Source organism: Humulus lupulus, chromosome 2 (assembly GCF_963169125.1).
Source record: "Humulus lupulus chromosome 2, drHumLupu1.1, whole genome shotgun sequence".
In the NCBI taxonomy this organism is placed as follows: domain Eukaryota; kingdom Viridiplantae; phylum Streptophyta; class Magnoliopsida; order Rosales; family Cannabaceae; genus Humulus; species Humulus lupulus.
In genome coordinates, this window is record NC_084794.1 from 272,935,659 (window position 1) to 272,952,316 (window position 16,658).

Sequence of the window (16,658 nt, forward strand, 5' to 3'; positions counted from 1 at the left end):
TTATGTTGGCATATTAAATTTTTTTACTAAGTTATATATATAATATGAAATTTCCCTTTTGAATTTGAATCTTTGTAGAAAATATCTAATTTTAAATATCAAACAACAAAAATATCTTATTTTAAAAAATATTTTTAAATGATAAAATAAATCTAATATTTTTGGGTTTTTTTATAAAAAATTAATTTCATATATTTTATTATCTTTAATTTTTTTTTTTAAATTATTGTTCATCGACGACCATACAGGTGAGACGCGCGACAGGTGTGACTCTTGCAGATAAACGCGCGGATAGGCACAACAATCAAAAAGTTTGTGTAATTTTTCAATTCAAAATGTTTTCTAAATAATTTTTACAATATTTTACACCAAATAAAATATTTATAAAAATTAATTATATGAAAAACGTAACAAAATAACATAAATTTGTTAATAATCAAATAAAAATCAATATGCTTTATTCTTTGTTGCCACATGGTTGTTGTAACGATTTGATTATACATTTCATGTCCGCGGTTTGTATAGCTGTTTTATAATTAATTGAATTAGTTTTAAAATTTTATTGAAATTTTTTTATCATAAATATTTTATTCATTTTGGAATGTGCTTTTGTTGACGAAACTTATTTATCCTTGAGAAAATGCCATGTTCTCCTTGGCATCATCGATATATATTGCGTACAAAACTTAATGAAAAAATAAACATGCATGAAATTCCTGTACTTATATATGGTCAAACTTGACATATATATAAATATATTCACACAAGAGATGAGTGATGATTAGGCAGGTCATGATAAGTCTATAAATAGTATTTGTGGTACTCACATATTCATCATTCAAATCCTCCATAACCTCATTTAATCCTCAATTTTCCTCTCTGCTTCTAATCAAAACTACATCTTCCTTCTCATATACATACATATCCACTACAATGGGTGTTTTCACATATGAAACTGAGACCATCTCTTCTATCCCTCCGGCAAGGCTATTCAAGGCATTTGTCCTTGATGCTGACAACCTCATCCCCAAAGTTGTCCCCCAAGCCATTAAGAGCACTGAGATCTTGGAGGGAAATGGAGGGCCTGGAACCATCAAGAAGATTAGCTTTGGTGAGGGGAGTCAGTACAAGTATGTGAAGCACCAAGTGGACGCAGTTGATGCTGACAACTTCAGATACAATTACACTGTCATTGAAGGTGATGCCCTTGGTGATGTTGTGGAGAAGATCAACTATGAGACCAACTTGGTGGCTTCTGCTGATGGAGGATCCATTGTCAAGAGCATCAGCAAGTACCATACCAAAGGTGGCCATGAGATCAAGGAGGACCATATTAAGGAAGGCAAAGAAAAGGCCTCTCACCTATTCAAAGCCATTGAAGCTTACCTTGTGGCCAACCCTGATGCCTACAACTAAATCTGCCTTTAGGCATATATATACTACACCATCTTTCTTATTAAGAAGAAAGAGTATTATTTCTATATTTAAGTTCAAAATTATATATGTGTGTGGCTCTTGGTTTTTTCTTTTTGATTAGTGTGTAATTTATTACTGATCATAATATTTCTTTAAGTAGTGTTAATACTGTATTTGTAATGATGTGAGATATAAAAGTGTTGTATTTGTTTTCTGTTGGAATTAATTTATCAAAACACAATTGAACATTTGATGGTAACCTTTTTATATGGAACTATAAATATTTCTGATTTGTGAAGACTGGGATCAAAGATAAAATATCGAAAGGGGCTGATAATTTGAAATCAAATTAATTAAGTTTTAGAAGCAAAAAACAAATCAAAAGTTGTTGACCTTGAAGGCCCAATTCGACTATGATACAAAAATCACTTCAATTTGAATTTCTCGAATCGGTTTCTATTTTGAAAATAGTAGTTTTAATTTGTTTTTATTTTTTTGACAATGTTGATTGACAATTAAATTTATATGTAATTTTAAATATTTGCTTGGATAATATTAAGATGAATGGAATTGATGTGGCATCATCAATTAACAAGCAAGATGCTGACATGTCAGGATAGCTAATCATGAGCTGTCATAACAAATTATGTTTTTAGTTATTGGCTGTCCGCATATTGTGGAAAAGTAGCACTGATATTTTGTTATTAGCTGTCCGCATATTGTGGAAAAGTAGAACTGATATTTTGTAATTACTGTACTATTATATTCTTCATCTGTACGAGCCAATGAGCTGGTGTTTTCTGTACCAGCCTTGGCTCTATAAATTCCACTCACTACTCTGTATAGATTTTGAAATGTTTTGAGCATTTTTCAATAATATACCAGCAGTCATATTTCAAGACTTCTTCTTCTTCTTTTGTTTAAACTTGGTATCAAGAGCCAGTGACTAACGTCCATGGCATCCTCACGTGAAAGGTCTTATCAGGAGTCTTCTCAAGATGATCACTCCATCACCACAACCCCCACCACAACTCCCTCACCAAACCCCATTCCCCCCCTTTCCCATCTTCTTTGCCTTCTTCCATAACCACATATGTTCCAGTTGTTTCCACTCTCCCCTCAGTCCCAATTTTTTCCACGACTCCCACTGTCCCTTCTACATCTCAGTCTGTTGCGGTTCCCTCATCTCTCTTTACCTCTTTTTCTCCATTTCAGAGTCTTGCTCCTCTCACTCTTAAGTTAGATAGATGCAACTACCCCTTATGGCAGTCTCAAGTCCTTTTAGCTCTTCGTGTTCATGACCTGGATGGTTTCATTCTCGGCACTACCAAGGGTCCTCCTCAGTTTCTTGATCACACCACTGGTGGTTTAATCCCTGGTGAGTCTTGACAGGTGAATATTGGTTTTAGTATCTGGGTTTAAACGGATCAAGCTATTATGTGTTGGTTACTCAACTCTATCTCTGAAATGATGCTCGGTCATGACGTAAGATGCACCACTTCTCACATGGTTTGGAGCACCTTTGATAGTTTGTTCACTACTAACTCCAAAGCACGAACTTTTCAACTCCGTTTTCAGCTACAATCTCTTAAGAAAGGCAATCTCTTAGTTCATGACTATATGTTGAAGATACAATCTCTTGCGGAAATTCTTGCCTCTGCTGGTCAGCTTATCTCCGACGACAAGCTTATTCTCTATATTCTTGGCAGTCTCGGTCATGACTTCGACTCTGTCGTCGTCAATATCACTTCCAGGCATGATTCAGTTACTCTTCAAGAGGTCCAATACATGCTTCAAAGCTAGGAGATGCATCTCGAACAACTCAACATCCCTGCCTCTGCTGACAACACCATCCCGAGCGTTGACCTTGCTACTCAACTCTGGCGCAGTCTCAACCTTCAAGGCTCTCCTACTTCTTTAACCACCCATGCTGGTCATGGTTAGAACCGTGGTCGCGGCCAAGGAAGAGGGGGTAGAGGAAATTGAACTCTGCGTCAGTTATGCAGTCGAGTGGATCATATAGCTTCAAAATGCTACCATAGGTTTGATATAACCAATCAAGGCCAAACTAATTTCAACTCTCATAATGGTCAGAATGATAATCTCCTTTCCTGTGGCCAGCAACATTCAGGTGGTAATGGACAACAAGCTTACCTCACTTCGACAAATGAAAACCAGCAAGAAAATGCTTGGTATTTGGACAGCGGAGCCACTAATCATATCACTGCAAATCCGTCCAATATCAACCACAAAACTGACTACAGAACAATTGCTTATTGCTTATTTAGTGATATTTTATTTATTAATTATTAATTTAATTTTTGTTGTTGTGGTTTTAACAGAAAAATAGATTGCTAGGTGAAGTAATTTTGCTAGCTTGGATTATTAATTGTAAGAGGTACATATATATTCTCTTACTTCTACTTTCAATATTATTAAACAAATATTAGAGCAGTTTGAATATCTTAAATATTCATCCATAGTGAAATAGGTTTTGAGATTAAAATTGTGTGCTCCGATGATAACGGAAGGTTAAGAACTTGTGTGATTTAGTGAAGTAGGTTATAGGAAATTTGATTGTGTGCTGTAGAGCTATAAGGAATACACTTATTGTATGTCGTTTGAATTGTTTATTTTTCAATTGACATGTAGATGGTTAGGTCATAAGTATAGGTGAAATCCTGCCCAATTTTATCTAGGATTATGTATTTTTTTTCTTGTATTTAAATTGTGTTGTGCTTGCTTTATTGATTAAATTGATAGATGGTTATGTTAATAATATAGGGGGAATACTGCCCAAATTTACAAAAAATTAGCTTTATATAGACATTCTGCTCTATCATGTGCTTATTTAGTGTCGTTTCTTTTATTTTTCATAAACATAGGAGAGGATATGGATTGTAACGCCTTGGATAACCAAGACTGTTACATTGTGTGTTTTAAATAGTCCAAGATCTGCTAATTAGGTCGTTTGAACATAAATGTGTTTCCTAAAGTCAATTGACAGGTTAGGGTTAAAATATTTTGATCATAAATGGTTAATTTTCTTTAAAACAAGTGTTTGATACATGGGGTCCCAAAAATACTATTTACATGGCAGAAAAACAACCCTCAAAATTTGGTATAGCAAAAAGCAAGTCTAAATGGAAAAATACAGTTTTGAACTCTAGATCCTGCAATTCCCTCGGTCGTGGCGGTCAAGCACCTGCCAATGTACACTACGCCCCCAAAGCTCTCCAAATCATGGTTGGTCCAACTTTTCCTTGCCTTTACCTACACCACGTAGCACCCATAATTAACAAGCATAAACATCAACAAGAGCAATTAATAAACTTCAAACCTATCAATTCAGTTAATCAACATAATACAAGTGTCAAGCTAGGCAACGACTAACATATACTTTCAAACACATAACTCAAACTATACTCTTCGATTATTTAGCTGACTCTGGCTCGCTTAGGCCGAGTCCTATGATTATTTTGCTAATTCCGGCTCGCTTAGGCTGAGTCCTCTGATTATTTAGCTGACCCCGACTCGCATAGGCCGAGTTGCATTCAGTACACTCATCATCAGCCCCAGAACCCTTAGACCGTACTTTCATATCCCACATAACACATATATAATTCACAAAACACATAAATTCAATTACAGGGAATTTCAGTCCTGATCACGTACACATGGGTGAAGTTTTCTTACCCCGAGTCCTGAGCGATGGATAAAGAGCAGTCATAAATAGGATCCTTACCTCAGTTTGAAGCCTCAATCTTCAGTGATTACTTAGTTGTTCCTAGCTTTAGTTCCCCCTAGTTCCCAACTCAAATTCTTCAGTTTAACTCCTTGAGTTTCCTTAGCTTTAAGGCATAAGAGAGGGGGGAAGAGAGAGAAATTGTGAGTGAGATGGAGAGATAGAGCTGAGAGTATTCCATTGGTAATTCTGGTCTCTTCCTAAGTTTTCCAATGAGTTAATCAGCCTTATCCCCTAACCAAAAGACCAATCTGCCCTTGACTCTAACCCAACCCTCTAATTACTTCTAAGGGGTAAAATGGTAATTTTCTGAATTCCCGCTAATTCCTCATTCATCCTACCAATTTCCAATTAATCTCGATATGCCCCATTAATCACCAAATACTTACTCCTTACTCAGTAAATCCCAAAATATATTCTAAATTCCCAAAATATCCATAAGTTCACCTCGAGCCGGGCATTATTCCCTACTGTGACTATTATGCTAATCTACTCACTAGGATTGTCTCGAGCCATATACTGCAGATATATCCACATAATAATGTTGTCTCAACCATTTAACGCAGATAATCACATTTATGCCCTTAACGGGCCAAAATTACATATATGCCCTTATAAACAATAATGGGCCCACATGCATATTTAATACTCATGAACATGCATCTAAATATATTCATATCATCATATATATCATGCATGCCACATAATCATGCATTTAAATCAAATAATCACATACATATTTAGTTATGCCCTCCCGACACGCTAATCAAGGCACTAAACCCTATTAGCATTTTTGGGTCATTACATAGATAGAAAGTGGATGTTAGTGAATAGTTTATCTGCAAAATATAGGAACGGAGTCGATTAATTCTTGAGGTTTTGTTCAAAAAATGTGAAAGACCCAAATTTTACTTCTTGTCCATGTCTTAAGTGTGAAAATGCTAAAAGGATGAATCTTAAACTAAGTAATTGCAGCTTAAATTATTGATATTTTATAATTGTTAAGTAGAATAATATGTACGGATTTTTTTTTACTAAATGTGAATTAATAAATTAATTACTTATACTAATAAATAATTAGTGTCCACACAACCTAGAAAATCTGGCATGTGGATACTACATAATGAGAATGTTGAACGATTTGATTGAACATGCAAGTCAAAGACATTACTTGTGAATGATATTATTAATTAAAGTTTAAAAAATATTTTTGAAACCATATATATAATCGTAATCAAGTAATTAATTAGTATATTTTACTTTATATTTTTTGCAGCTATCAAGTACGCCATATATAGAGACACAAATTGATGAATTGCGACAAGAATGGGCGGCAGATCTGTTACTGATAAACCAAAGTTACTAACCTCGTTATTAGGTTTCATTATTTTTTAATGCTTTCTTCATATATAGTGCAATATTTGTTAATTTTGCATATGTATAACAAATATTGCTTATCTTGTAAAACAATATTCCAAAATATTCATTAATGAAGATTTACAATTTCATTTTAATAAATTTTTATCAATTTCAATTTAAATAATTATTAAATAAATTCATTTTAATTCATTATTAAATGAATTAAAATTAATGTTAAATACATTTTAATTTAATTAATTTGATTTTTTTTAAAATGGGGTTGGTGGAATTTGAAATTCAAAGATTATCTCAAAACTCTATAAATAGGAGTCTAATGCTCACTTGTAAAAAATATCATTTTCTATCCACAAAGCACTTGGCCAGAAAATACACCATAATGCTAGATAATTCCATAGAGCTATTTCTAAACTTGAGAGTCCCTTAGTGCTTAGAGAATAAGGGAAATAAGCTTTTGGATAGTCTTGAACCTTGTTTAAGTTGGTGATCCCCACCACTCTACATATTAATTATGTGAGAGTTTGTATTATTTTTATTGTTCTTATTTCATTCTTTCGTTCTTGTTCTTATTGTTTTGAGTTTGTAATATTCTTCTTCTATATCTTTCTATTTATTTGTATTTTTATTAATTGAGTTGTAACATTGATCTTAATCAAACATCTTGTCTATTCTATTTATGCATAGAGTTGTATTCTAGTTTTCCCTATTTCCATCGAATAACATATATTTTCTATCAAAACCTAAAGACCCACAACATTCAACCTCTTGATTAAAATTCCATACAACATGTGTCATAAAAATTTTGTACATCAAACTGGGGAATGACGTAAAAACTACTAATATAAAAATTAAGGGTTAATATCTCATGCATTGCTCAACGTAATATGCTCAATGAGAGAAAGAAAAAAAAACCAATCACAACTTTACTATTGAACCTATCAAAATTTCTCTCCTATTTGGAGGATATATACATAACAAATAATACATAATAAATCAATAACAGTCAAATAAAATACAACCCTTATGAAAAAATGTAACCCAAATGCAATCTAATTTGACCTCAATCTCTTAGAATCAAATTCAATCACAACTAAAATTAGTATAACTTAATATCCAAGCCAAAAACAAGTAAAAATCCAATATTTTCTCAATAAATACCTATAACAATTAAAAAAAAAATTATCTGATTGACCTAAAGGATATGCTCAATCTCTTTTTTTCTTCTTAAATATTTATACATCGATCAATGGTTGCAAATCCTTGTACAGAACCAAAATCCCATGGCCAAAATCAGAGCCTTCATGGCTGAACATTGTCAGTACCATCACTGAGAGCGAACTACTTCAACAACAGAGATGAAGGGTGTAGGGATTTTACTAATCTAACCTACACCAACAAAAAACCCATATACAAAAACAAAGAAGAAAAACACAATCAAAGATGGAGATTAAGAGAGAATCAAACACAGGATTTATATAGGTTCACCCCAATTTAAGGGCTACGTCCTCTTTGAAATCGCCTAAGAGGATTGCTTAGATCTGCACTAATCATGGAACAATTACAACAACAATGAAGGATTCCAAGACATAAAAAACAACTGGTAATCCTCTCTCTCTACTCTTCTCTCTTTTAATTCTCTCAATTTCTTCTTATTTTTCTTTTCCCTCTTTATCACTTCTAACTCTTTTTCTTTTTCTTTCTGAGTACAAAAAATTTACGAGGAACCATGAACTCTACTCTCTCTGGAATCTCTCTCATTATAAAAAATCTCTAGCAAAACTAAAGTTCAAATTTTTTCTATATTTGACACAAGTAATGATTCTAAGCTTATATATCTATCCATGTTTGAGTAGTTGTATTATGTTGAGTATTAGAGTAATTTGTTAGGAGCTGAACTGTCATAACTAATTGTAGTTGTAACTGAATTCTATTATGATGATATTTTTTTTAATGTGCAACTCATGTGGTGATTTACTTCAACAATTTCCACCTAAATCTCCACATGGGCTACTTGATAGTGCAACTCCTTCTGAGGGTCTTAGCTCGATAGATTATATGTTAGCCTCCATTGTCTATCCCTAACAAATTCATGCATAACTTGAATTTGTGTAGGGTGACAATTTTAGTCTCCATATCTGCTAGAATTTCTTCAGTGGGGAATTTTTGTATTGTGACACATTCTGGAGTCACCTTTTCTCTGATAAAATGGTATTTTATCTCCACGTGCTTAGTCTTGTCATGAAAGATAAGATTTTTGCCTAAGTGAATACAACTCTAACTATCAGAGTAGACAATATGAGTCTATTTCTGCTATGTTCCTTCTTCTAGTAAACCCTACAACCGTATAGCCTCCTTAACTGACTCAGTTACTGCTATATATTCAGATTATGTAGTAGATAAGGCCACCACTGGCTGTGGTTGAGCCTTTTAGCTTACAAAACTGCCTCCAATCATATAGAAATAAGCAGAGGTTAATCTTCGCTATATCTGTCCCTAACATATTCTTCGTCATTGTAGCCTTCTAAGTTTTAGTTTGACTCTTGTCTTTTGTAAGTCAAACCATCATTTGTAGTACCCACTAGATATCTGAAAGTCCACTTCATAGCTTGTCAATGCTCTATCCCAGGGTTAGCCATGTACTTACTAAGTATGCTCATAGCATGAGCCAAATCAGGTCTGGTACAAACCATTAAGTACATGATAAAACCAACTACATTAGAATAGGGAACATTATGTTGGTGTTAAATGTGTGAATCAGAGATATGCAACGAAGTTGGGTTTTTATAATTTTATTAATAATAGCCATGATCATTCATATATAGATATATTAAATCATATACAAATAGATTAGATATTACCACTTGAAGCCTATCCAGTATCCACGAATTGTTTTGTATAAATCAACGATCATCCAATCCAAATTTTGAAATCTCACACCTTGATCGTCTAGACCAATCCTCAAACACACAAGGACGCGTGTGGGCACATAGGATTCAAAAGGTTGATTTATGGCTCTCTAGATGTACTCAATACATGAGATCTAGAGAGGTTTGATTGAGAGAATATGTATTGAATAGTTTTTTAAAGATTAGAAAATCTATCGTTTTCTTTTTCAGAGAGTCTGATAGTCAATGAAAACCACTTTCTTGTTATTCTTGAAAAGTATCACTTCTTTTCATGTTTATAAAGATAATTAACTAATTTAATTAATCTTTATTTTATTTAAAATAATACTGATCAGTTATAACCTATTTAATTATTTAATTTAAATCATATTTAAAAAAGAATAATTATATATATAATTAAATAAACAAATTTTTTGAAATTCAAAATTCAAATCTTAGAGAAAGGAAACCCCTGTGTATGGTACCACACTCAATGTACAGTGAGTGTGTCGACCACACCATTGTCAGAAGCCTGTTATATTAGTCAAAGATGTGACTTTCACAGGTCCGCTTGCTCTTTTCCGTCAAATGGAAAGTTAATTATCCCTAATTTTTTCATTTGTTTATTTAATTAATATTTAAGACAATATATTAGTTGACACCATTTTTCGTCAACTTAAATATGAAGAGCAGTGAACAATGATTTAGAAAATAAGAAAAGAACAGTAGGATTTTTACATGGTTCAGCAGTTAAAATCTACCTAGTCCACGAGTCAATATTATTGATTTGTAATACACTCTCAAAGCTCTTTCAGAGTAATTTAATAGAGTATTCTCAATACAATATTGTGCCTGAGTACAAATGAAATTCCCCAGGCTATTTATAGACCTGGTTGACAGAATATCTTCCCCTTATTTCAGGAAGTTACAATCAATTATACAAATTTGAAATTAATGTAAATTAATACATTAAATGCATAATATCCCATGATAATTAGGACTTAATACCAGATAACAACAAATCCCTATGGAATAGGGATCTCCTAAATGTTGTCGTGTGCAAAAAGCATTGCTAATCTCAAATGCAAGGTTGACGTGCTTTCGAGATCGACCAACACTTCGAGCTCATTATTCTAGTTAGCCTCCTCCTTAACCAGTAATTTCATCGAGCTCATTCTTCGAAGACCAATATCTTCGCGCTTGTTACTAAGGCTTGAATAACACCCACATGCTTCAAAGAAGATTCTTTCCTCCGAGCATGATGCTTAAGCTTGAGCCTTTTAAGCTTATGATCGATCGCCAACAAGAACAAGTTAGGAATCATGCAAATTTGTACAAGTGTCCAGCCACTGCTTGTAATTTTTGAGCTTACACTTTACGAGCCTACATTTCGAGGCTCATTTATGACTGTGTCGAAATTTGGGCGTAACAATATTTATCCCAAAATAAATATTAGTTAATTCAAATTAAAATATCAATTTTAAATAAATAAATAAGTATCTTATTCTAAATAAGATAATTATTAATCTCACTTTATTTTAATCCAAACATGATTAATATTTATTTCAACCTATAGTTTTTATTTAAAAACTATATAGTTAAATAATTAATTAATTCATAATTAATCAATTGCCAATAATTATAACATAATTATTTCCTTGCCCTGAATAATTAATTCCTTTGCAATGAAGTCATTCTCTCTACAAATCATTTTTTTGACATCCTTACCCTTGACACTGTAGGAGAGAGGTGATCTGGGGACCATGGACTTATAATACGAAGCTCCAATAAACCAGATTATTAATTAAACTCTTTAATCTAATAATCTTATTTATTAATTTCATGATTACTCCACTATAAAATATGGAATTGCACTCTAAGTTTTTATAAAATTATATTTATTTACAGAGTTTTCTCTAGTAGTCCATTGATATAATCAATAAATGTAGTTTTGTCCTCCATTTATAGGTTCGTTAATTAGAGATGGTCAATATTATTGTTTTACCCTTTTAATTACCACTTGATCCTTAAGTACCGTTAATTCACTAGTGAATAATTAATCTATAATCATATTATTAATTTGAGGTCAATAACTATTTAGTTCCATAAGTAACCCTTAAATGAACCAATATTCGATCTGTTAGGAAAGTATGAATTCCATTGTTGTAAATCATGTTCCCAGTCATTCATGATATTGAATCTCCAAAACAAAAGTACTTAGCCTCATAATACAAAGAAACCTTAACGAGTGAATCAAAAGATCCAATAAACACAAACAAGAGTTCGTGAATGATTGTTTCACATGACTGATTGTTTACAAGTATGAATTTCCTCCTTTAGATTCCCTAAAATCAGTTAATAAAGATTTATTGTTAGTCATATGAAGAAAAATGAATAAGAAAGGGGGGGGGGGGGGGGGTATATCGTTGTGACCTATAGCGACGACATGTCGTCGTTATAGGTAATAAAATCATTGTGGCCAAGGTTGAACGCACTGTTTCACTCAAACGTTAGACCCTATAGCGACGACATGTCATTGTTATTGATAAGGAAATAATACATGAATCGTTTCGTTTACTATGCGTCTAGTTTATAGCGGCGACATGTCGTGGCTATAGCCTTTGAAATTTTGACTGAATTTTTTGGCGGTCCTCTATCCCTCCATTTTTTTGGGACCCTATAGTGACGACATGACGTCGCTATAGACTAAAATTAACTACTTACTTGATTAAATGGGTCTCTATAGCAACAACATGTCGTCGCAATGGTGAGTGAAAATTGACAACCAACTTTTGGCAGTCAAGTTTCCTCTGCACCCTATAGCGATGACATTTCGTTGCTATAGACAAGATATTTCCCTCTATTTTATTCTACGAGGACTCTTCGGTGACGTAGAGTCATCGCCGTAGAGTCAGTTCCCGCCTCTTGTTCCCTTCAAATTCCTGGTACCCCAGAGCGACGACATGTCGTCGTTGTAGGGTACTGAGAATTTAGAGGGCTTGGTCGTGTGTTGTTGACGACCCTACAGTGACAACATGCCGTCACTATAGCTTTTTTTTTAATAAATTAAAAAAATAACTTTTCGTGGATTTCGACTACATATAACGACGTCTTTAGCATCATCGCAATATATGTCGTCGCAGTAGAGTCCTTTTCTTGTAGTGCATCCTGAGACTAGGATCTAGTCATCATTAAAAGTGGCAGCAACCACATATACTTCTCCACTATCATAACCATCACTAATATTTCCATTATGATGTTCTGACTTAAGTTTTAATGAATAATAATCAGAATTTTGTGATTTTGTTTCTTGGTATTCATATCTGTTCTTATTCTTTCTCAGCCATATGTAACAATCCTTCTTCACGTGCCTTGGTTTTCCATAGTGATAACAACCTTTAGGGTCATTGGGACCCCTTGAGTTGGATCTTCCACTGTTAGTGCTATTGTAGCCTATATGAGGTCCTCTACTGTGACTCGTTCGTTTATTGTGCCATGAGTTTCTTAGGTTGTGTCTCCCATGGCTCATATTTAATTCTCCATTTGAATTACCCAGTTTTCACTCCTTATCTCCAAATCTCTTGACTTGAGGGCTGAGATTACCTCGTCAAGAGTAATTTCAATTTTTCCATATTTAGTTGCAAATTTTACTTCTCTGTAAGATTCTGGCAATGAGATGAGAATGATAATGGCTTGATGTTTATCGCTTAGAGCTTCATCCTCTCCTGAGTTTGCTAGCTCGATGTGCATCCTTAGAAATTCATCAAGATTTTGTTCAAGAGTCTTTGAATGACTCATCTTGAACCTAAATATCATTTCCTTCAAGAATATTTTGTTGGTGAGCGATTTCTTCTCAAAATTGCTCTTCCGATTTCTTCCAGAACTTAGTTGGTGTGTCATCATTGTCCACCAACCTACTGATAGAATCAAACAAGTTAAAAATTATTATTCCAGTAGCAGTTTCTAGAAATTCTTTCTTTTGGGTTTTGAAGTGTTCTCAAGCCAATTGTTGACGCGGTTTTTCACCAACAATGAATTAAGAAAATAACAAGGTTGAATTATTTCTTGATGATAAACCGACGTAAGAAAATAACTCTCAAGAACATTGGTCTTTTTATGTGGTTCAGTGGTTAAAATCTACCTATTCCACGAGTCTATATTATTACTGCTTTTCTCTCTTTATTTTGATAGAGTTTCGGTATTACAGAATAATCATCTCCTTTCCTGTCCAATATTCTCAGTATTTATAGAGAAATTCCTTGGACAGGTTGGGTAACCCTGTGAGTCAATCACAGATTTACAGATTTATTACATCTAATATGAAATATTCCTATTTATACTAGGATATGATCTGATCATGAAATAAATAGTCTCATAATATCTGGGACATTAAATATCACAGGCTGGCCATAAACGATCGTATACAGTATCCGGTGCTGAAATTAGGATACACATGTCTCCCAAGTCCCTGCTCGTGTTTTATGACGTCACCTTCTGACCTTCATAGTAGGGACTTTTAGACTTCTATAGCAATAAACCATGCCTACCCACTACTCGAGTAGTGGACACGTGGAACACTACAATTGGCGCCTGTTCAAGTTTCGAGGATTGCAATAATTGTCTTGTCAGCTTTTTGCTGCCATTTTGTCTTTTGAAACATAGCCCTTGGATCTTGTTCTGACCAAATCGGATGGCTCAAATTGATCTATGTTGTTTACGTATAAATAGGATACACAATTTCCACAGTTCACCACCTTTTATTTGATACATTTCTTCATCTTCTCTTTTATGCATTTTCAAACCCTTTTTCTTTCTCAGAGAAAAGAAACCCAAAAACCTTTCGTTGCAACATCTCTTCGAAATCCAGTTGCTCAATTACTCAGGAGTCTTCTAGGAATTCTTCGTTGCGAAATCTACTTCTTCCATCGACAAACACACTGTAAGTCTTATTGTTTTGAAGAAACTTTTTCTTTACTGATTTTTGTGCTTTATTTACCATGCTCACACATGCTTCACCATAGTTAATATTAGGTTGTTTTCTCAATGTTTTTGGCACATAGGCTTCAACTTAGTTTATTCAGAAGGTCTTAGTATATTTCTTAAAACTATGATATTCATAGAATTGGGTCATTTCTAGGTAAATTTTGGTAGCTTATGTTGAATTTTAGGAAATACCCATTCGGGATATAGAAGATGAAAGGTTGGGGCTCAAAACCAGATTACTTAGGGAACACACTTCTTGGGTGGTTTTTCTATAAACTGCCCCCCAAGGATAGTAGTGGCCGGATTTTTTGACACACGCATCCCTAAACATCAGCGGTCTGTTGGGAAACCGAGGCGCGTAGCGTAAGGTAGCGCATGGGATAACGCAATGGGCTGAGACTAACTCAGCTCGTATATTAGAGATAGCATTCGCCCCCGTACCTCTGTGGCATAACCTTTACAAAATCTTAGATCGACTACTAAGTATCTTATCATTCTTGTTCGTTAGGCGATCTAATGGCATCCAAGAAGAGCATTCCCAAGAAGAGCGTACCCAAGAAGAATGCATATGGCTCGTCTGCTCAGCAAACAAACAAGAGAAAAGAGATCGCCTCCAAATCTCCCCTTCCTTACTTCGGCCTAGTAGTGGAGAGGGAGATTGTGGTCGACCCCAACGCATTCTTCGAGGCAGAGACAATTGCCTCCAAGATTACAACCCAAGGAAGGGTCAACAAAATTATGTTGAGCCATAATATAGAGGTCGGGTCCGGAGTCTTCATTGCCCGAACTCCGTTCGAAGGGGAACAGAGTTGCGTGCCTCTCCAGGATGACTTCGTGGTCTGGAGCGACGAGCATCTAAAGGCGGGGGCCTTCCTTCCCCTAGATCAGTACTTCGCTGACTTCCTGAATTATGTGAAGTTGGCACCTTTTTAGCTCCCCCCAAATTCAGACAGACTTCTGGCAGGGCTGAAATATCTCTTTTGGAAGCACGAGTGGGAGGTCCCCACTCCGACAGATATTTTATACTTCTAATGCCTTAAGGCTAGCCAAGAGAAAAAGGGGCGAGGTGACGGATTCTACTACCTCACCAGATTCCCAAACTCTGCTTCGGTCATCGAGCTCCCAAGCCACCCTAACGACTACAAAGACCAATTCTTCATGTCGAATGGATTTTGAAACTATGAGTATCGATAATTCAACCATCCTCGTAAGTCTTTTTTCTTTTCTTATCTCGTAAAATCATTCTTTTTCCTTTTTAAAGAAATACTCCTTGTGCATATGTTAATTGAGTATATTTTTCTGCAGCCATATTCGCAATGTCGGGGAAGTCAGTGACCCCCGGGGGTCAATATGAAACGCTGTCTGGGCTTCCACCCAGCGAGAAGGACTAGTGCCAGCTTGTGAATGACGCCACGATGCTGGCATGTAAGCTGATTGGCAAAGGCCAAACACTGGCCTTAAGAATGACCTGGGTACCCTTTCGATAGTCCACGAGCTCCTGCCTTCCCGAGAAGAAGAATCGGAAGCTGCTGAAGGCGAGGAGCGAGAGGAGGATGAGGTACCTCTTGTGCGGAAGAGGCGGGTTCCTGAGGCTGCTCAGAAACTTGATTTATAATGGGACCAGTCGTAGGTCGTGGCCCTTTTTGCTCTAGGGCGCCTTTGTCCCTGGATTTAGGCAATATGTAGATGAGTTTAGCCCTGAGGTAGAATCTGAGCATGAACCTCCTATAATCCATGAAATTCTAGACTTAGATTCCCCTTCTCCTCTAGTAATCCCAAGGCCGGAGGTAGTGATAATAGACTCCTTCCCCAGCCCGGAGGGTAGGACCTTCATTTATTTCTTTTGTGTGAGTTTTTTACTTTACTTGTGATTTAACTCCCTTCTTATTATTTTTAGGTGAAGAGATAGAACGATCCGGAGCTCCTGTCCTCCGTACAACTTTCTAGGGCGGAAATTCCAGCTTGGGTCCTGTCATAAAGAAGCCCTATTTTACAAAAAAAAAAAAACCCCCTTGGGCATAAAACACCTCCAAATATCCTATGTCTACTGTGATGGAGAAGCGGATTCCTCCTCAACCTCCTCCTCCTCGGTTCGCGCCTACTTGGGATCAAGTAATACAGGCTGATCCCCCAGCTCCTACTATCTCAGTTGCAACTGTGCGCATCCCGGTTGATCCCTAGGACCTGGAGAAGATTCCCGATGCCTTTTAGGGAATCCTCTACGAGACAGCAAGCCACATGGTGGGGCACGC

The 16,658-nt window shown here is 35.3% G+C and overlaps 1 protein-coding gene across 1 annotated transcript; it reads left to right on the forward strand.

Annotated features, from left to right (window-relative positions):
• Positions 1 to 831: 831 nt before the first annotated feature.
• LOC133819445 (major allergen Pru av 1-like) lies at positions 832 to 1,664 on the forward strand. The gene has a single exon (XM_062252707.1). It carries the CDS (start codon positions 934 to 936, stop codon positions 1,414 to 1,416), a length of 483 nt encoding a protein of 160 aa, XP_062108691.1. The 5' UTR covers positions 832 to 933; the 3' UTR covers positions 1,417 to 1,664.
• Positions 1,665 to 16,658: the final 14,994 nt, after the last annotated feature.